The sequence below is a fragment of the Mustelus asterias genome, unplaced genomic scaffold (assembly GCF_964213995.1).
Source record: "Mustelus asterias unplaced genomic scaffold, sMusAst1.hap1.1 HAP1_SCAFFOLD_2668, whole genome shotgun sequence".
Classification (NCBI taxonomy): Eukaryota; Metazoa; Chordata; class Chondrichthyes; order Carcharhiniformes; family Triakidae; genus Mustelus; species Mustelus asterias.
Genome location: NW_027592613.1, coordinates 1 through 22,434, shown reverse-complemented (window position 1 = coordinate 22,434; position 22,434 = coordinate 1). Strand labels below are relative to the sequence as shown.

At 49.1% G+C, this 22,434-nt stretch overlaps 1 protein-coding gene across 1 annotated transcript in view; it reads right to left on the bottom strand.

Moving 5' to 3' along the window:
* cenpq (centromere protein Q) overlaps positions 1 to 14,706 on the bottom strand; it is a 35,562-nt gene extending 20,856 nt beyond the window's left edge. Inside the window, exons 1-3 of the mRNA XM_078207740.1 lie at positions 14,550 to 14,706; positions 9,173 to 9,227; positions 7,796 to 7,904 (exon numbers count right to left, since the gene is read on the bottom strand). Coding sequence (XP_078063866.1) covers positions 7,796 to 7,904; positions 9,173 to 9,227; positions 14,550 to 14,627 — 242 coding nt within the window. The 5' untranslated portion in view covers positions 14,628 to 14,706. The remainder of the gene's footprint in view (positions 1 to 7,795; positions 7,905 to 9,172; positions 9,228 to 14,549) is intronic.
* Positions 14,707 to 22,434: the final 7,728 nt, after the last annotated feature.

The following is a 22,434-nucleotide window of genomic DNA, read 5'->3' as shown; positions in this document are numbered from 1 at the left end:
ACCTCAGCCACTCCCTGTGGTAGCCAGTTCCACATTCTCACCATTCCCCGGAGAATTTCCAAATTCCCCATGTGATAAATTACTGACCCTCTAGATTTGATGGGCCCTAGTTGTGGTTTCCACGAGCAGATCTGTTCTATCAAAGCCTTGCATCATTTTAAACTTCTCTATCCAGCTTGTTCAGTATTGCTGGATTGGTAAATTCTCTCAGGCCCAGTGCTTCCTCTTTTGACATTATGGAGACCAGAATGGCTGACAGTAACTCACAAGTGGCTTTTCTGCTTTACAATTCTGTTCCCTTGGAAATGAACCCAGCTGCTTTGTGTGTTTATCATATGGCTTTCTCTGATGTCATTTCAAGTGACTTAAGTGTTGGTAGAAAAACAGAAAATGCTGGAGAAACTCATGGGTCAGTTGTGATGAAGGGTCATCCAGACTCAAAACGTTGGCTCTATTCTCTCTCCACAGGTGCTACCAGACCTGTTGAGATTTTCCAGCATTTTCTGTTTCAGATTCCAGCATCTGCAGGATTGTGCCTTTATCTATGTATCTATTAAGGTAAACCTTAATGCTTCTGCTCCTCAACACCATTTTGCATTAATGCTCGCAAATCGACACTTCCCAGGCATCTGTGACAAACTAGGCGCTAGCCTAGGTGGCAAGATTTGGGGTAATGGAGGGGTTCCGGGGTCCATTTTTTAAAATAAAAGATGGGAACTTAAACCGGGCATTTTAAATGAATCAATCCCATAATTTGCCATCAGCAACCCAGAGAAGAGAAACTCCAGCTCCCATCATCATGAGGCACGCAGTGATGTCACATCCTGCACAGCGCCACCCAATCAAACCTCCTTAAACCAAAATAAATGCCAGGATACTCCAATTGACTGGGATTATGGCAGATTGTAATGGGATTGTTGGGATTTCAATTTCATTGAGGGATTGGGTGTGAGTGAGCAGTTACTTCTGATCCGACTGCGATAGGCCTGAGTGGGGGGATTGGGATGGGCCTGAGTGGGCAGATTGGGATGGGCCTGAGTGGGGGGGTTGTGATGGGCCTGAGTGGGGGGGGTTGTGATGGGCCTGAGTGGGGGGGGTTGTGATGGGCCTGAGTGGGGGGGGTTGTGATGGGCCTGAGTGGGGGGATTGCGATGGGTCTGAGTGGGGGGGGTTGGGATGGGCCTGAGTGGGGGGGTTGTGATGGGCCTGAGTGGGGGGGTTGGGATGGGCCTGAGTGGGGGGGTTGTGATGGGCCTGAGTGGGGGGGTTGTGATGGGCCTGAGTGGGGGGGTTGGGATGGGCCTGAGTGGGGGGGTTGGGATGGGCCTGAGTGGGGGGATTGCGATGGGCCTGAGTGGGGGGATTGCGATGGGCCTGAGTGGGGGGATTGGGATGGGCCTGAGTGGGGGGATTGGGATGGGCCTGAGTGGGGGGGTTGGGATGGGCCTGAGTGGGGGGGTTGAGATGGGCCTGAGTGGGGGGGTTGGGATGGGCCTGAGTTGGGGGGGTTGTGATCCTGTCCCTTCTGATTACATTAGTAATTTGTTTTTAAGGTTAAGTGCGAATATTCTTGCAATGCTTCTATCAATGGCTTTAATACACAGCGCAGTGTTTGTGTGTATTCACACAGCAGGGACTTCGCGTTCCCAATATGGAGGCAAGGCTATGGTCTGGGTGCTGGAAGGTGGCATTCGAATGGGCAGCTCGTGTATTTTTATTCTTTCTGCTTGGGCCAGTGCGGACATGATGGGCTGAATGGCCTCATTCCGTGCCGTAGCTTTTCTATGGCTCCATGGTTATAAGGGGGGGAGGGGGTGGTGGTTAGACGGCCGGGAGTGGGTGTGGGGAGGGCACTCGGGCTGAACATTTGCCTGTGGCAAATACTCTTGTGGCAGCCCTGACACTTGTTATGCTTGGAATGCTGTCAGCAGCAAACACACCCACGCCAGCCTAAAGCTCCCTTCACACTTTGCCCAATTTAATTGTTTTTGATTAAAATGTCCGATATCAGTTCCCATCTATTTTTATAAAAAGCTGGACTCAATATCACCCCACCACACTCTCCCCCATCCCCTCTGAAATCTCACCACCTCGTCTGATCATAGCCCTCGGATGCGATGATTTGAGAACCAAGTGATTCCTTGCCCATTTCAGCAGGCAAGGAAGAATGACCCAGTCACCAATAGGCCCAGTAAGAACAGCAGATTCCCCTCTGAAAAGAGACATTAGTGAATCAGCAACAAAAACAGAAAATGCTGGAAAATCTCAGCAGGTCTGACAGCATCTGTGGAGAGAAAACAGAGCTAATGCTTTGAGTCTGTATGATGTGGAGACAGTGCTCAGCGCCAACAACTGCCAGTTTCCAGATGCAATTTTACATCTCATCCGCTTCATCCTGGACCACAATATCTTCACCTTCAACAACCAGTTCTTCATCCAGACACACGGAACAGCCATGGGGACCAAATTTGCACCTCAATATGCCAACATCTTCATGCACAGGTTCGAACAAGACTTCTTCACCGCACGGGACCTTCAACCGGTGCTATACACTAGATACATCGATGACATTTTCTTCCTTTGGACTCATGGTGAACAATCACTGAAACAACTCTATGATGACATCAACAAGTTCCATCCCACCATCAGGCTCACCATAGACTACTCTCCGGAATCGGTTGCATTCTTGGACACGCGCATCTCCATTAAGGACGGTCACCTCAGCACCTCACTGTACCGCAAGCCCACGGATAACCTCACGATGCTCCACTTCTCCAGCTTCCACCCGAAACACGTTAAAGAAGCCATCCCCTACGGACAAGCCCTCCGTATACACAGGATCTGCTCGGATGAGGAGGATCGCAACAGACACCTCCAGACGCTGAAAGATGCCCTCATAAGAACAGGATATGGCGCTAGACTCATTGATCAACAGTTCCAACGCGCCACAGCGAAAAACCGCACCGACCTCCTCAGAAGACAAACACGGGACACAGTGGACAGAGTACCCTTCGTTGTCCAGTACTTCCCCGGAGCGGAGAAGCTACGGCATCTCCTCCGGAGCCTTCAACATGTCATTGATGAAGACGAACATCTCGCCAAGGCCATCCCCACACCCCCACTTCTTGCCTTCAAACAACCGCACAACCTCAAACAGACCATTGTCCGCAGCAAACTACCCAGCCTTCAGGAGAACAGTGACCAAGACACCACACAACCCTGCCACAGCAACCTCTGCAAGACGTGCCGGATCATCGACACAGATGCCATCATCTCACGTGAGAACACCATCCACCAGGTACACGGTACATACTCTTGCAACTCGGCCAACGTTGTCTACCTGATACGCTGCAAGAAAGGATGTCCCGAGGCATGGTACATTGGGGAAACTATGCAGACGCTGCGACAACGGATGAATGAACACCGCTCGACAATCACCAGGCAAGACTGTTCTCTTCCTGTTGGGGAGCACTTCAGCGGTCACGGGCATTCGGCCTCTGATATTCGGGTAAGCGTTCTCCAAGGCGGCCTTCGCGACACACGACAGCGCAGAGTCGCGGAGCAGAAACTGATAGCCAGGTTCCGCACACACAAGGACGGCCTCAACCGGGATATTGGGTTTATGTCACACTATTTCACATAAATATTTCTGCTTTTTTCCTCCTGAGTCTTTATCATGCGATCCTAGAATCAGAATTTATGTCACACTATTTGTAACTCCCACAGTTGCGTGGACCTGCAGAGTTTCACTGGCTGTCTTGTCTGGAGACAATACACATCTTTTTAGCCTGTCTTGATGCTCTCTCCACTCCCATTGTTTTGTTTCTTAAAGACTGGATTAGTTGTAAGTATTCGCATTCCAACCATTATTCATGTAAATTGAGTCTGTGTCTTATAAGTTCTGTTTGTGAACAGAATTCCCACTCACCTGAAGAAGGGGCTCAGAGCCTCGAAAGCTTGTGTGGCTTTTGCTACCAAATAAACCTGTTGGACTTTAACCTGGTGTTGTTAAACTTCTTATTGAGTCTGTATGCCAGACTTGAAACATTGCCTCTGTTCTCTCTCCACAGATACTGTCAGACCTGCTGAGATTTTCCAGAATGTTCTGTTCTTGTTTCAGATTCCAGCTTCCGCAGTAATTTGCTTTTATATTAGTGAATCAGATGTGTTTTTACAATAATCTAATCGTCTCACACAATTATAGAATGATGCAGCGTAATGGTGCACTGATAATATCGCTGGACTATAACTCTGAGGCCCAGGGAGGAAACAGGGGGAAACAGGTTCGAATCCCACCATGGCAGCTGGTGGGATTTAAATTCAATCAATGAATCTGGGATATAAGGTCTCAGCAATGGCGATCATGAAACCATTGTCGATTGTTGGAAAAACCCATCTGGTTCACTAATGTCCTTTCGGGAAGGAAATCTGCCATCCTTACCTGGTCTGGCCTACATGTGACTCCAGAACCACAGCAATGTGGTTGACTCTTAACTGCCCTCTGAAATGACTGAGTGAGCCACTCAGTTTAAGGGCAATTATAGATGGGCTAGAAATGCTGCTCCAGCCGGTGATGCCCACATTCCCCTGAAAGGATAAAGAAAGTGGCAGGAGGAGGTTGATCAACCTGTTGTGTTTGCACATGCCCTTTGAAGGTGCTTTCCAATTAGTTCCACTCCTCCCTAGGGAGTATCGATCCGATTCCTCTTTTGAAAGTTATTATTGGATTGGCTTCCACTTTTCTGTCAGACAGACCTTCCAGATCATGGCCATAATCTCCAGCCATCCACGCTGGCGGGATTCTCCAGTCCCGAGGCAGATTTCCCCCACGCGTGGGGTGACGTCAACAGGAATTCCATTGACAGCGGCGGGACCAGAGAATCCCGCTGCTGGTGCCTCCTCCTGCTGGCGGGAAACACGGGACTGGAGTCCGGAGAATCTCGCCCCATATTTTTTCACTCATGTTACTTCTGTTCTTTTTTTAAACCCTGAAATCTGCGTCTTCCAGTTATTGACCGTCGCTGGAAACTTTCTCTCGAGTTACTCCAACACATGGAGGCAGGGCGTATGGCTGAGGTGCCAAAAGAGTAATTTGTAACGGTCTGTACCAAGGAGAATGATGCTGCCCGGGTCATGGTGAAAACAAAGGTGACTCAGGTGAGTTACTGATAAAAAAACAAGATACTGCATAGGTTGCCCCTATTTAAAAAATGAGAAAGCACGAGGACTGCGTGGGGTGCTTCCACGCACCCTGAGGGAAGTGAGAGTGGGAATTGTAGAGGCACTGGCCATCATTTTCCTGTCTTCTTTCTGCTCAGGGGTGGTGCCAGGACTGAAGAATTGCAATTGTTACATCCCTGTTCAAAAAAGGTTCAACGATAAGCCCACTAATTACAGGCTATTTCATTTAACCTCAGTGGAGGGAAGCTTCAAAACAAAATTAACAGTCTCTCTGGCACACGTGGGTTCATTAAGAAAAGCCAACACGGATCTGTTAAGGGCAAACTTGCTTGAAATCTTTGATGCGGTAACAGAGGGGGGTCGATGAGATGGTGTTGATGTGGTTCCAAAAGGCATTTGATACAATGCCGTACAACAGACTTAGAGCTGTTGGAATAAAAGCGATAGCAGCAACGTAACTACAAAATCCTAGCTTAGTGCCAGGACACAGTGAGCAATGGTCAATGGATATTTTTTGAACTGGAGGAACATTTGTAGTGGAATTCCCCAGGGCTTGGCGTTGGGGCCTTTGCTCTTCCTGATATTTATTCAAGATACAGACCTTGGTACACAAGGAGCAATTTAAAAGACAATATAAAACTTGGAAAGGAGGGTAGTGAGGAACTTCGAAAGGTTGGTGCAATGGGCAGACAAGTAGCAGATGAAACCTGATGCAGAGAAGTATGAAATGATTTGTTTTGGTAGAACAAATGTGGAGCAATACTAAAAAGGTGAAATTCTAAAGGGGGTGCAGGAGCGGAGAAATCTGGGATTATACGTGCATAAATTAGCCAGGCAGAGAGGGGAGAGAACAGTTGATAAAGTTAAGAGCTTTGTGGACTTTATTTATAGGACATAGAGGACATGTACCAACTGACTAGGACATGTACCAACCAGCTCAAGAACAGCTTCTTCCCTGCTGCTATCAGACTTTTGAATGGACCTACCTTGCATTAACTTGATCTTTCTCTACACCCTAGCTATCACTGTAACACTACGTTCAGCACCCTTTTTCCTTCTCTATGAACGGTATGCTTTGTCCGTATTGCACGCAAGAAACAATACTTTTCACTGTATATGAACTCATACATGTGACAATAATACATCAAATCAAGGAAGTTGTTAAACTTTGATAAAACACTAGTTTGGCCTCAACTGGAGTACTCTGTCCAGTTCTGAGCATCACACTTAAGGAAGGATGTGAAGGCATGAGAGAGAGCGTAGAAAAGATTCACGAGAATTGGGGCTGGGATGAGGATGAGTTACAAAGAAAAATTGAAGAAATTTCAACTATTCTCCTTGGGGGGGGGGTAAGGTTGAGAGGAGATTTGGTAGAGATATTCAAAATCATGGGGAATCTGGGTACAGTGGACAGGGGAGAAACTGTTCCCATTGGTGTAAGGATTGAGGACCAGAGGGACAGATTGAAATGAGGAAAATCCTGTTCATGCAGAGAGTGGTTCGGATCTGGAATGCGCTGCCTGAGAGTGTGGTAGAGGCAGATTCAATCCAGGCATGCAGAAGGGAATTGGATCATTAGCTGAAAAGGAAAAATGTGCAGCGTGATGGAGAGAATGCAGGGGAATGGCACTGGGTGAATTACTCCTTCAGGGTGCCAGAACAGGCTGAACGGCCTCCTTCTGTTTGTTAGGACTCTGTGAAAGCCTTCATGGTCACCACTTTGGCTGGCCACTTTCCATTTATTATCAAAGCTTCCTAAACCCGAACATCAATTCTCAAACTGCCACTCGGTTCCGGTCCACTAACATCACTGTACCCTCGACCTGGGATTGTATGTTGGGGCAGTGGAGGGAGGGAGAGCTGTACTTTGCATTTAGGACACACTTTAGCATGATTGCTATTGTGTGGTGAGGCAGGTACAGAGGCATCTTTACTTTGCTTCCAGCTCTGCCTCACCTGGGAGTGCTTCACGTTGACGGGAACGGAATTTTCCCGCCCGGCCTGCTGTGGGAATCGTAGCGGGCAGGGGGGTGGGATTTTCCGGTTCTGGGGCAAATACGGCTGGAAATTCCCGCCAAATGTCTGAAGAGGGAAGTGTTGCATTACATCAAGTAGACAGCGCAGTAACAAACCATGTGACCCAACTGGCCTGTGCTCCACACCAACCTCCTCCCAGTTCCCCCCACGCCCTTCCCCATCCTCTCACCCACCAACATCTTCTATTCCTTCCTCCCTCGGCTGCTTATCCATCGTCCCTTTAAATACATCCACACTGTACACCTCAGCCACTCCCTGTGGGAGTGAATTTCACATCCTCGCCACTCTCTGGGTAAATAACTTGCTCCTGAATTCCCCAGTGGATTTTTTAGTGACTACCCTGTGTGATGACACTGAGTTCTGGTCCTTCCCGGAACGTGAAAACACCTTCACTCCATCTACTCCAGCAAATGCTTTCAGAATTTTAAAGACCTCGATCAGGTCGCCATCCCCACCGTAATCTTTTGCGGAAAAAAGAGCCCCAGGCTGATCGGTAAGCCCAGCTCTGCTATCGTCTGCGTTAAGCACCAAGAGTCCCCCAGTCAATTGAACACACTGGTAACGGATGGGTACATACTACACAGCGATGTCGACTGCTGCAGCGATGTAGTCTCTGGTACTCTGGGGTAGTGGTTTCCATCGAGCAATTTTCACACTGGACACCTTCACCTTCTTGTGTTTGGGATCTGTTCAGGAACGATTTTAAAGAGCACGGGTTAGCGCGGTGGTCTGGGCTATCACACAACACACTGTTATCCCTGATTAACAATAAATAACTCGAGATTCTGCGGCTGACTCTCAGGCCTCTCCCGTTAGCTCGGAAACTGGTATCTCGGTAAGTGCAGCAGGAGGAATCTCAAGTGAAGTTTAACACTGCCATCCTGTACAAGCCCTGTACATAAAAACAGAGTTAACATTTGCAGTCAGTGCCTATTCCTCAGGGTTCTGACCTGGAAGATTGGCCAGTATTTCCACCCGCACTGGGTTTACTGGTGGCGCTGAGATCGCCCGTTCCTGCTGAAGCCGATGGCCATTTGTGTTGCTTGCCAGCCATGCTGCCAAGGACCGCATGGCGGGGGGTGGGGGGACGGCACGGGGGGGGGGGGGGGGGGGGCGGGGGGCCTTCGGTGGCATTTTCTGCTCCTCCAGCAGTAAGGGTCACAAAATGCCTGGAAGTTTTCAGTCCCGCCGATTGTGAACACCCACCCCGGGTTTCCCGGCAACAGGGAATGTGAACACGGAAAACCCCATTGACAGCAGTGGGACCAGACCATCCCACCACCGGCTAATGGCAGGCTGCCTCCGCCACTGTGAAACACACCATGGGGTGGGGGGGAAGAAAATCCCCCCCCCCTCCCCTCGCCATTAGCTCTGCTTCCCTCGCCACAGATTCAACCAGACCTGCTGAGTATTTCTATATTCTCTGTTTCTGTGCCCTCATTATAAGCGATGTGGAGATGCCAGCATTGGACTGGGGTGGGCACAGTAAGAAGTCTCACAACACCAGGTTAAAGTCCAACAGGTTTATTTGGTAGCACGAGCTTTCGGAGCGCTGCCCTTCATCTCATTATAAGCCCAAGCAAAAGGTAAGTACCAAAAGTCACTGTTTTAAGGTGACAAACAAGTAGACTGATCTGCAGGTCAGGCAAGGAAAAGACCTCACATAGTAGCTAGCTTTGCCATGAGGTGAAGGAGCGTCAGTGGGCTGGAGGGAAGCCTTTTCACATCGGAAACTCCCTTAGCTTCACAGCTAGATTGCACTTTCACAGTAACCCGACACCTACCCAAAGAGATGGGAGCTCCTCATCGCCTCTGTCCTGTGCTGGATTTTGACGCGAGCTCCCTGAGGAGTGAAGTCTAACACCCCCCACTTCCCCACTCTCAGTCCCCCGCACTTTGCTTATTGAAAATAACTTGAGCTTTTCCGCATAAATTGGTTTGAAACAAGACTCACTTATCTGACTGGAAGTGCCTGCTGTTTCCCTCTGCCTTTTGGCAGGCGGTTCACTCTGTAAACAGGAGAGACAAGTTAACAAGTGGGATCTGATGTTTTGGAGTGAAAATGCATTTATTTCAATGTTCTGATTTGTAAAAGATCTAAAGTAGTTCCCCTCATTGTTTGGCCTTAAATCTTAACCTTGCCAATGAGGTGGTTAGCTGATGTCCCTGAAACACATTTATTACAGATTGCAGTGTGTTGAAATGCTGAAATCCAGCCTTTAGTCACTGCTTTAAACAGAATTCAGATTCAGTTATGCCCTTTAAGAGGGAATTGGATAAATTCTGTGAAGGGGAGAAGATTGTAGGGATATGAGAAAAGACTGGATTGTTCTGTACAGACTTGTTGGCTCGAATGTTCGCCTCCTGCACTCGCTGCTCCATGATTCTACTTTTCCATCCTTGTGCCCTCTGCTGGCTGACTCCTGTGGCAAAACAGCCCCCCAGTTTCACACCCGACAATTCTCCTTATCTCTGTAACCTCCTCCAGCCTCAACAACCCTTCCTATCACTGTAACCTCTTCCAGCCCCTACACCCCTCGCTATCTCTGTAACCTCCTCCAGCCTCAACAACCCTCCCCATCTCTGTAACCTCCTCCAACCCCTACAACCCTCCCCATCTCTGTAACCTCCTCCAACCCCTACAACTCTTCCTATCACTATCACCTCCTCCAGTCACTACAATTCTCCCTATCTCTGTCACCTCCCTCAGTCACTACAACTCTCCCTATCTCTATCACCTCCCTCAGTCACTACAACCCTCCCTATCTCTATCACCTCCCTCAGTCACTACAACCCTCCCTATCTCTGTCACCTCAGTTTAAAGAGGATATTACAATAGTTTTTGATGTGGGACCTGAATACAAGTTCTTTTACATGAGATGAACCACTTGTTGAGACCTTTGAATAGGTTTTATGAATGGAAAGTTTGTCATGATCAAATGTGTAAGGGTGAGAGCATATTATCTTGTTCAATGTTTAATTCCTTTGATCTCTGTTTCGTGCCTGAGCTTTGTGCAAGGAGATTAAGTAGCTATGGAGATGGCATTGCGGGTAAGATGTGCCATTAGGGAGGGAGCTGGGAATCATGAGTTGGCACGGAGGGTGAGGGGCCAGGGGAAGAATAATCGTTTAATTTTCATCTTGGGGCATTTTGAAAAAAAAAATGCTTTCTTTGAATGTATTTTAATTATCAAAAGCTAAGAGCTTCTGAAACAACTGGGAGCTGAGTGTCAGAGAACGGAGGCAGCCTTCTAACCAGCTCGCATAGGCACCCACCACACCTCCATACGGTGCCTCTGCATGCCCTACAATTGGGTGGACTGGGCATTTGGGGCACATTTTACCGAGATGAGTTTAACAAGTCAAGAAATTTTCATACTTAACCCTCGGAATGGTAATCCAGCCCTATGTGTTTATAAAGTTCAGGATTCTGTGTGTTTGCCTTACTCATTGCTCTCTCAACTTGTCCTCCACCTGGGCGGCACGATGAAAAGTGGTTAGCACTGCTGCCTCACAGCGCCAGTGACTCGGGTTCGATTCCTGGCTTGGGTCACTGTCTATGCGGAGTCTGCACGTTCTCCCCATGTCTGCGGGGGTTTCTTCCGGGTGCTCCAGTTTCCTTTCACAGTCCAAAGATGTGCGGGTTAGGTGGATTGGCCATGCTAAATTGACCCTTAGTGTCAGGGGGACTATGGGTAAAGATGTGGGGTTAACTGGGTAAGGCCCTGGGTGGGATTGCTTTCGGTGCAGGCACGATGGGCTGAATGGTCTCCTTCTGCACTGTAGGGATTCTGTGATTCTATGAATTCTTGTGTGCACAGATCCCCAGGTTCCTCTGCTCCTGCACCCCTTTCACAACTTTACTCTATATTGTTTCTCTCTCTCTCTGTTATCCCTTCCAAAGTGGATCACTTCACACTTCTCTGCATTAAATGCCATCTGCCACCTGCCTGCCCATTCCACCAACCAGTCTTGCCTCCTCTTGAAGTCTACCCTATCCTCCTCCCAGTTCACAACAATTCCAAATGTGAAGCCTCTGCAAACTTTGAGATCTGGCTGACACCACCCTCCTCCAGTTAACCCCTGGGTCATCACTACTTTACCACTGAGATCACTAGCTCATCACAGGGAGGTGACAGAGCCTGAGATTTCCTTGCTTTGTACAAAGCACATGTCCATTGCCTTAAAATAGGTGAGCGATGAAGGTATCGGAGTGGTAACTATTTATATAAAACCACGGCTGGTTTGAAAGCCCGATGCAATAGCACATGAGGACATATTACAGGGCGGAGGCCACTTAACGCACTGGTTTCCTCATTTCATCCGTGTGTTGATGGGAGCAGAGGAATGAAGGCCAAACCATAAGGAAGGAGAGAGAAATCATTGGGACATTCTTTCTGCATTTCTCAGCACTTGTCCCCTCCCATTTTTCACGTTCCTTGCTTATTTCCCAACCTTTGTCATTGTGAGGGACAGAGACTTCACTGTATAAAATATATATAGATATTAACAAGGCTATTTCTAGAGTTTAAAAATCTGAACAAAGATCCTTGAACTGGCTGATATTGTGTCTGCTGATTAACCCAGTGTAGGTGGGGCTGGGCGTTCAATCTGGACAGTTTGGGTAATCTCACACCTCAAAGGAGCTATGGACAATCGCCTGGAGACTGTACATCCCAGCTTCAAAGGGAACTATATCGAGGGCCTTTTGATAACCCCAGGCTTGTCAGCGGACATGGTTCTATGGTTCTATGACATGGAGTATCTATGAGGACAATGAATGGCCTCTCAAACATTCCTTTTGAACCATAATGGCAGTCCTGAAAACCAAGCTGAATTGCAGACCCTGGATACAGATCCTTTGGCGAAGATGGTGGAGAGGTGGGAGTTACGCGACGTGGGCCTTGTGGAACTGAAAAGCTCTGTCTGCTGTTTATCACCTAAGCAGCAGCCTCACAGACAAGCAGCTCTGCCCAGACTGAACGCCCGGCCCCACCTACACTGTTTCTGCTGGAAATTCTGTACCATCACTCACTCATCTATCTCACCGGAAAAATGAATTTCCAGCATCAGTTTTCATAGAATCATAGATACCCTACAGTGCAGAAGGAAGCCATTCGGCCCATTGAACCCACCCAGGCTCTATTCCCATAACCCCACATATTTACCCTGTTAATCCCCCTGACACCATGGGACAATTTAGCATGGCCAATCAACCTAACCCACACATCTTTGGACCCACTAACCTCCGTGAAAGAATTCCTCATTGGTCTTTGATTCTGGAACCCACAGGATGGGGGTAGGATAGAATTCTTAGTATGAGGCCCTTTATTTTAGTTTTACTATAATAAGTAGACTAGTTAAGGTAATTATAAAGTGCCTTATTATATATATATATAAAATATATGTATTGTGCGCCTTGGCCAACTTTGTTCTGAATGCAGCATGATGGGAAACAGCGGCAGACAGGCCGAATTCTTTTAACACAACAGAGTACAGAAAAGCAGCTTCTCTTATCTGTTTCATAGAAACATAGAAAACTACAGCACAAAACAGGCCCTTCGGCCCCACAAGTTGTGCCGAACATATCCTACCTTTTAGGCCTACCTATAACCCTCCATCCTATTAATAGAAACCTATTAATAGAATCCTATTCATAGAAATTAATAGAAATCGGGATACGCGAACGGCAAGTTTAATTATAGGCCTGGTATTTAATGGAGTAAATTTGTCCATGGGTAGCGAGGCTGGAGCAGTCTCTCAAGCTGATAAAGGAGGCCTTGGTTGCAGCAAAAGAGTGACTCCTTTCACCAATTAAAAATTACAGATGTTGGTTACAGCCTTGGACACTGGTAATGATGCGGGGAAGGAACCTACATGGGCAATAAACTAATAGTCTCCTATTCCTGTTGACAGGTTATTGGCTAAGATAATAATGTGCGATGTTGTGATTGGACCCTCCAGTCTGATTGACGAGACTGGGTGGGATATTGAAATGTTCAGAATAATATAATAATTTTACCTTGCAATATTAGCTCAGAGAGGACAGTCAACCCTCATTGACTGTGTCTCCCTCCTGATGCATGCATTAGCAAATAAATTCCTTTTCATTCTTTAACTATATACTGTCTTTCGCAGTCTATGTATATAGTGGAGTGAGGTCAACTATATACAGGGCACCCAGGGGACAGCTTAGAAAATTTCTCTTACACCACATGAAACAATATTTGTTTTCTCTGCACTCTCTGAACTATAAACCCCTCATTTCCCCATCCCTCTCTTTACCATCTGAAGGTAAGGGGGGCATTCTGACCCCTCCTCCTGCAATTTGAATGCATGCAATTAAACTAACCAAGTGGTACAGTGGTTAGCACTGCTGCCTCAAAGCACCAGGGACCCGGGTTCGATTCCGGCCTTGGGTGATGGTGTGGAGTTTGCGCGTTCTCCCCGTGTCTGTGTGGGTTTCCTCCGGGTGCTCCTGTTTCCTCCCACAGTCCAAAGATGTGTGGGTTTGGTGGACTGTCCGTGCTAAATTGCCCCTTAGGCTGGAATTTTACTGCTCTGTCTACCATGGGAATCGGAACGGGTGAGGGGCGGACAATAGAAAGGTCCGTTGACCTTGGGTGGGATTTTAAGGTTTCGGGACGAGCGAGGACGTAAAATCAAAAAAATCCCTACAGTACAGAAGGAGGCCATTTGGCCCATCGAGTCTGCACCGACCAGAATCCCACCCAGGCCCTATTCCCGTAACCCCACACATTTACCCTGCTGATCCCCCTGACAATTTACCTAACCTGCACATCTTTGGACTGTGGGAGGAAACCAGAGCACCCGGAGGAAGCCCACACAGACACGGGGAGAACGTGCAAACTCCACACAGACAGTGACCCGGATCCCTGGCACTGAGAGACAGAAGTGCTAACCACTGTGCCACCATGCCACCCGCCTTTAGTGTCCAAAGATGTGCAGCTTAGGTGGATTTGTGCCATGGTAAATGTGTGGAGTTACTGGAATGGGTGTGTTTATGGGTAAGATGCTCCTTCAGAGTCGGTGCAGGCTCGATGGGCCGAATGGCCTCCTTCTGCACTGTAGGGATTCTATGATTCTAACACTTTGACTTCATCCTATCCCGAGCTTGCTGTGGGGTTATTAATAGAAAATTGGATCACACCAAAACTGGGGGGTTAGGAAATATGTCACCGCTTATAAAGAAGGAAACAAATCAAAACACTTTTCTGTTTAAATTACACCTCCCTCCTGCCGTAACAGTCTCTCTCTGATTTCTAATCACTGTCCCTGACATACTCTCTCGCCCTGGTTACATTCTGTACCTCTCTGTTTCCCGCTTCAACATTCTCTTTCCCTGCTGCCATTGACGAGATCTTGGCTGGTTTCTTCCTCTGCTTCATACTTCGGTGTCTTTTCTGCTGGCTCTACGGCTGCTCTTGGTTCTTGCGTTTCTATTTGGTTAGTTCCTGCAGAGACAGAAAATGACACACAATTTAGAATTCAATTTGCTTCTATCCTGTTTCCAGCTTCTTGGTTGATGCCGAGCCCCAGCCTAACTTTGACAGACTTTTGCACCTTTACAGCAGGCATGACTGGAGATGCTGCAGGAACCAGGAACACTCTGGAATACATTCTCCCTCTTCGCTCAAGTTCCTCAAGCTAAGGGGAGAAATGCTGGGATTCATGCTCCCACTATACAACCAAAGCCCAACTTTTGTGCTGGGTAAATTGTATACCTCAAGCCTGTCTGTTAAGTGCCGTGCCAGTCACACACGCAAGGATGAATAAGGCAAAGAAATCCTCTCTGATGAGTTCCATGAGTACAGGCAGACTAGATGGGGTGGCAAGTGGCCCAGTGGACAGCGCTGCTGCCCCACAGTGCCAGGGACCCTGGCTCGATTCTGGCATTGGTGACTGTCCAATGGAGGCGCCAGTTTCCTCCTACAGTCCAAAGATGTCCGATTTAGGTGGATTGGCCATGCTAAATTGCCCATTAGTATCAGGTTGATTAGCAAGGTAATTACGTAGCATTACAGGGATAGGGCCTAGGGTGGGATTGTTGTTGGTGCAGGCTCGGTGGACCGAATGGCCTTCTTCTGCACTGTCAGGACTCTCTGACTCATTGATAATTCACCATTCTTCTACTGCTGTGAACAACAATAACTTGAGGAAAAAAAGAAGTGCCTTTAACGTAGTGAATAGGTCCCACTGCACTCCATGGAGAGCTTACTAACTGACATTAAATTACCTGAGCTTGTGAACAGAAGTTTGGTAAAGAGGGGAGAGAGAGGTGGAGAGGTTTGGGGAGGGAATTCGAGAGCTTTGGACAGCTGAAGGTTGATGACACAATTAAAATTGCTCAATTGCCAGAATTGGAGGAGTGCAGAGATTTAAGGGCTGAAGGAGATGCATCCTCACCCAAAACTGTGAGATGATTGATGCATCGTGACCTCAGTCTTGAGTAACTCCGAGACAATGACTTGCATTTACACGAGCTCCTTTGGTGCAGGAAAAATGTTTCAACAAGTTTCAGAGGAGAGTCTCTGTATCCCCTGATCCTCTTAAGTATCCAAAAAACGTATTGACCTCAGTTTTGTTTATACTGAATAGCTGAGCTTTCAATCCTCTGTGTGAAGAAATTTCTCATCAAATAAATGGCTGAACCCAAATTCTCCAATTTCCAGCCAGAATTACAGGATAGTTACAGGTTGTTCAAGTTTATTTATTAGTGTCACAAGTAGGCTTACATTAACACCACAATGAAGTTACTGTGAAAATCTCCTAGTTGCCACACTCCGGCGCCTGTTCGGGTACACTGAGGGAGAATTTAGCACGGCCAGTGCACCTAACCAACACGTCTTTGGACTGTGGGAGGAAACCGGAGCACCCAGAGGAATCCCACGTAGACACGGGGAGAACATGCAGACTCCACACAGACAGTGACCCAAGCCAGGAATCGAGCCCAGGTCCCTGGAGCTGTGAGGTAGAAGTGCTCACCACTGTGCCATCCCTGAAAACCTTGTATCCAGGAACATCTAGTCCTGACTCTTTTTGAGTCGGCTCTCCATTTTCACCAAAACATTGTATTCCTAAATGGCTATTTGCATCTGCAGCTCATCAACCCGAGTCATCAAGCTTTATATGTTTTTACTTATGCACTATAAATCTAATCTCGATCTTTTGGAATCCCTTTGTCTGACCCCCATCTAATCGTTATCAATTTTTACTCCAGTACTGTCTCTCCCAATATTTTATTCACCATGTTTCTCCTTCCAGGAAACATCCAGGTTACCATGCCTCTTCCAAGTTAGTTTAAGCCTGCCCCAAGAGCACTAGCAAATTGCTTAAGTAATGCTCCGCTAAATATAATGGAAGTAGAGGGGAAAACTGCATTTAGCACTCCCAAGTGTGATCTGACCAAAGCCCTATACAATTACAGCAAGACTTTCTTACTCACAGATTGACAATATCACGCCATTTGCCTTCGCAGTTTCATAATGCACCTGTATGTTAACTTTGTGATTTGTGTAAAGTCCCCTTGAATTTCAACGTGTACCTCACCTTTGAAAAAATATTGTTTCTTCCATTCTTCCTGCCAAAGTTGATAACTTCACACTTGCCCCACATTACACTCCTTTTGCTAACCGCCCTTTACAGCCTCTCTGTCTCCTCCCTCCCAGCTTAGCTTTGCATCATCAGCAAACATACTGGGTGGAACTTTCTGACCATTCGGTTGGCGGCGGGGTCTTCCGGTTCTGCTGAAGTCGACTCTGCCTGCCGCCGGTTTCCCAGCAGCAGCCATGCAAATTGCCATGGGCTTCAGCGGGACCGGATGATCCTGCCAGCAGTGGGAAAACCCGCTGCTGGGAGGTTTGTGGCACAGCACTTAACTACTATTCAGGTTTTTTTCTCTTTAAATCTTGGTGATTCCTTGTATTATATTCGGCACTGAATTAAAAAATACAGGTAATTATAAAGCTGGATCTATGATTGAATTCTATGAACATAAATAAACCATTCAGCCCCTCAAGACGCCACTCAAACATATTGATTAATCTGTATCCCAGTTCCAGTTACATACCCTTAATATCCATACCTAACATCTATAAAATGTTAAACTTTTTTTGTTACTGAGCATTGATAATAACGGAAACAATGAACCCACATTCACCTTTCAAACAATTGGATTTCACAGATTTGGAAGTTATCAGCAACGTATCAATATTCTAAGGAATGGGTTCCCGTGGCCACACAACACTCTCACGTCGAGGCTCTCTTTGTAAACCCACGTCGTCAGGTGGTGCAGCTTCTCCCTGAATGTTAGAACCGGGATCCCTCTGTGCTTCTACATTCTGAGGACAGGTATCCTGTGGCCACACAACACTCTCGCGTTGAGGCTCTCTTTGTAAACCCACGTCGTCAGGTGCAGCTTCTTCCTGAACCACAGTGGGAGCTGGAGACCCTTGTGCAGCCACGCTCTGGGGACTGGTATCCCGTGACCACACAACACTCTCGCGTCGAGGATCTCTTTGTAAAGCTACGTTATCATGTACTGCATCTTCTCCCTCAACTGGGATAGGACCTGGATCCCTCTGTGGTTCTACACTCTGGGGCAAAGTGTCTCGTGGCCACACTACACTTTCTCGACGAGGTTCCCTGGGAATTCCTAAGTTATCGTGGGCATCCCTCTGTAACCCTGTGTTTGGAGGAAATGGGTCTTGGGGCCAAGCTGAACCTGCACGACGAGGATCCCAGGGCAATCCAACGTTACCGGGTGTACGGTTCCTCTGCAATATTGCGTTTGAAGGAAACTGGTCTCTTGGCCCAACAATCCTTCTACGGCGAGGATCCCAAGGCAATACCACATTCTCAGGAGGACGGCCCCTCTGTAACACTATGTTTGAAGGAAAAGAGTCTCTTGGCCACACAACACTCTCACGCCGAGGGTCTCTTGCCAATCCTACATTATTAAAATCAGAATCGAGCACCCTCTGCAGCAGTGCATTTGGAGGAAGAAACTCTCTTGGCCATGCAACACTTCCACGTCGAGGGTCCCCAGCCGATGCTACATTCTGAAGAACTCTTGGCCACACAACACTCTCACGCCGAGGCTGTCTTGCCAATCCTCCGTTATCAAGATCAGGATCTGGGTCCCTCTGTATCAGTGCAGTTGGAGCTGGATGGTCTCTGGGCCATGCAACACTTCCGCGTCGGGGGTCAGTTTGTACTCCAACGTTTGGAGGGAACACAACACTCCTTCGACGAGGATCTCTGGTCAAAGCTCTAATTTCAGGAACTTCACACGGAGGGTCACTGCGATTTGCTCTTCTGGGATCAAGGTCCGAATTAACATCATTTAAGTTATTATCTGCACCAGGACCTCCTTGTGATACATCGCTGGAGTTACCTGAAATTAGGCTGTTGTTGTTATTGGTATTTTCATCAAAGCCTCTTTGGGGTGCAGTGTTTCCTGGTTGTGCAATATTCCCATACCTACATTTGTTAGACAATGGATCAGCAGGATCAAGATCACTTTGCAGCAATGCAGGCACAGCAGGATTAAAGCCCCGCGCAATATTCTGTGATGTTGCGTCTTCCAGCCAAGCAGCAGCCTCACGCTGTTGCACTCGTGCTTGTCTGCTCAGATCTACACCCAATAATGGACTATTATCAAATTCAAAATCTCTTTGCAACCCAATGTTCTGAGAAAGAGGGATTTGTGGCCAAACAATGTATTCACTCTGATGCTCTCTCTGCAGCACTATGTTATTGGGAATAGGAATTGCACCAGTATTTGGGATTGTAGATTCATTTTGCGACAAAATACCATGCTGAGATATCCTTGGTATAAGAGCTACATTACTTGACACATCACCTTGAAGCCACGGATAATTCCGCAAACTCGTAACCTGATTCTGAGCTCTTCTTGGTAATGCAATACATTCATTTGGTGGACCTCTGCCCAAAACATTGATATCATGCTCAGGGTATCTCCGCAAAGGACGGACCGTCCGCTGAGGATATCTTCGCGACTCAAATGTCAGACCATTTTGATCTGTTGGCCACAACTCACGCTGGCTCCAACTTGTAAGTCCAAAAGAAGTCCCTGCACCAAAATTGCTTTGGTTATATGTTGGTCTTGGGCGACAATGCAAAGGGCCACAAAAGGCTTTTGCAACAAGGCTCTTTCTAACACATGCTGTTTTTCTAATAGCAGCCTTATTTTTGCAAGACGCTTGGTTACCTGAAGATCCAACAGTCCTTGACTTATAAGGTGCTTTTGAAATGTTGGCCTGTGGTTGACGTGTTGCCCTCAACCGAACATTTGGTCCTGAGGTTTTCACTTGTGAATGAACTCGTTGACCCGATAAATTTATCTTTTTGTTTGGCCCTTTTGTGCTAGCAGTTTTACGCTTACAAACTGCTCTCCTGAGAGCAGCCTTCTGCCTGACAGGCACTCGTTTGGCCCTTAGTTTTGTGGATGCTCTTGTACGGGCAGCCTGTCGCCGGGTAGTTGGTCTTGCACGAGTAGTACCTTGCCGACGAGGTGCTCTTGAACCAGCAGTCGATCTGCATCGCAGGGTTCTTGCAGTTTGTCTCCGATTGGCACCTCTTGCACGAGCAGCCCCTTTTGGACGAGATGACCTGGCCAAGATCCTCTTTCGCCCGCATGCGCACCTTGCTGCAACTTTTGGTCGGCGTCGCCCTTTAGCGCCACATGGCGCTCTTGCGCCTGTAGTACGCCGCAACTGCGCCACTCTGCTGTTGAAGGTCTCAGTCACACCTCTTGCCAGTTAAATAATCACGTACACCACCTCTAGCTAATGAGCTATGGTCTAGCTAATGAGCTATATTAAACAGGAGGAGGACAGGGGTTGGGGGGGTTCTCCCATTCAGTGGGCTGTTGGGAGGAAGTTGGTTACATTGCTCACAATGAACTTGATGCCTTGCTGACGGGGCTTCAGCCCTACCAATATGTCTCTCTGATTGGTCACCGTTCAGTCACGCCAACTCACTTGGCGACAGTGCCTCAGCTATGCTCCTTCTTTGGTCTCTAATTGACAAGTAGCAGTGAGGTGCGAGGTGGTCGGGTCTTAAATTTTTGTAAATTACTCGTGGTCTTAGATCCCACTACCTCTCCTCGGTATCTCCGATGCAAACTTTGGGCTCCAGTTGAATGTGATCTTGACGCTGGGTTGCACAATTCCGAGCGATGTTCGGAGGGTGCTGATGGGAAGTAGTGGGGAACAGACCCGTCAGGTAACAACCTTTGGAGGCGCCGGCGTGAAGAAGTGAAGGAAAAAGATTTCCAGTCCCGTCACATGCCACGTCACATGCCACTATCTGGCCGTCACATGGCGGTCATCCAACATCCCTCACATGGCATCAGCCTTGGGCAGTGGTCTTCCAGTCATCGGCCTCGCCATCCGCCCTCTCCAGACAAAGCAGCCCAAACTTCCCTCAGGGGGACGCTGATTTTCCTTTAATAATGAAAGTCTGAGGTAATAACTTGACCCCCTCCCTGGCTAGTTTCAAGCTCCCCACCCTCCCAGGAGCACCACACCACACAACTATCCTCACAAACAGACACTTGGAACCATCAGAAACTCGAATCAACACATTTTTATTCAATGGACGAACCGTCGCTTCCAACCGTCGCTGGAACGAACGGCAGTTGGAAACTGGCCGGGTGGGGGAGGGGGCACGCGCCGGTGGGGCTGTGTGGGGAAGGCGCACGCGCGGGAGCGGGAGGGCCGGCGAGCCGCACGCGCGGGAGGGGACAGCCGGTGAGGCGCACGCGAGGGAGGGGGGAAGAGACGGTGAGGCGCACACTCAGGAGGCGAGAGCCGGCGTGGCGCACGCGCAGGAGGGGGGATGCCGGCGAGGCGTACGCGCGCAGGAGAGGGGGAGGCGGAAAAATGGGGGGTGGGAATGAGTTGAGCGAGAACATTCAGCGCATTCGCGATGGAAGGACATTTGATGATGGAGAGCTTGGTCGCACTGCGCAGTTGCGAGGCAGGGAGCCTGAAGATTTTTTATTCAAGGGGCGGGGCGACGGGGCAGGTTTGCGCGCGCGACTCGTCCACACAACTGTCAAAGCGAGAACAAACCGGAACGGGGCGCCTGGAAACCGACAAGTCATCACCCAAAGGGGGAGGGTGGGAGCGGGCACGTTGAAACTGTCTCCTCAGTGGGCGTGGCTTCCCATTGCTCCCCTCCCCCACCGGAACAGGCAGATGCTCAGCTGGATCCTCAGTGGGGATATGGGGGGGGGATATGGGGGGGGGATATGGGGGGGGGATATGGGGGGGGGATATGGGGGGGGGATATGGGGGGGGGATATGGGGGGGATATGGGGGGGGGAATGGGGGGGGGATATGGGGGGGGGAATGGGGGGGGGAATGGGGGGGGGGAATGGGGGGGGGGGAATGGGGGGGGGGAATGGGGGGGGGGGAATGGGGGGGGGGAATGGGGGGGGGGATGGGGGGGGAATGGGGGGGGGGATGGGGGGGGAATGGGGGGGGGAATGGGGGGGGGGATGGGGGGGGGATGGGGATATGGGGGGGGGGATGGGGATATGGGGGGATGGGGATATGGGGGGATGGGGATATATGGGGGGATGGGGATATATGGGGGGATGGGGATATGGGGGGATGGGGATATGGGGGGATGGGGATATGGGGGGATGGGGGATGGGGATATGGGGGGATGGGAATATGGGGGATGGGGATATATGGGGGGATGGGGATATATGGGGGGATGGGGATATATGGGGGATGGGGATATGGGGGGATGGGGGGATATGGGGGGATATGGGGGGATGGGGATATATGGGGGGGATGGGGATATGGGGGGGAGGGGGATATATGGGGGGAGGGGGATATATGGGGGGAGGGGGATATATGGGGGGAGGGGGATATATGGGGGGGGAGGGGGATATGGGGGGGAGGGGGATATGGGGGGGGGGGGATATGGGGGGGGGGGTATGGGGGGGAGGGGGATATGGGGGAGGGGGATATGGGGGGGAGGGGGATATGGGGGGGAGGGGGATATGGGGGGGAGGGGGATATGGGGGGGAGGGGGATATGGGGGGGGAGGGGGATATGGGGGGGGAGGGGGATATGGGGGGGATGGGGGCTATGGGGGGGGAGGGGGATATGGGGGGGAGGGGGATATGGGGGGATATGGGGGGGGATATGGGGGGGG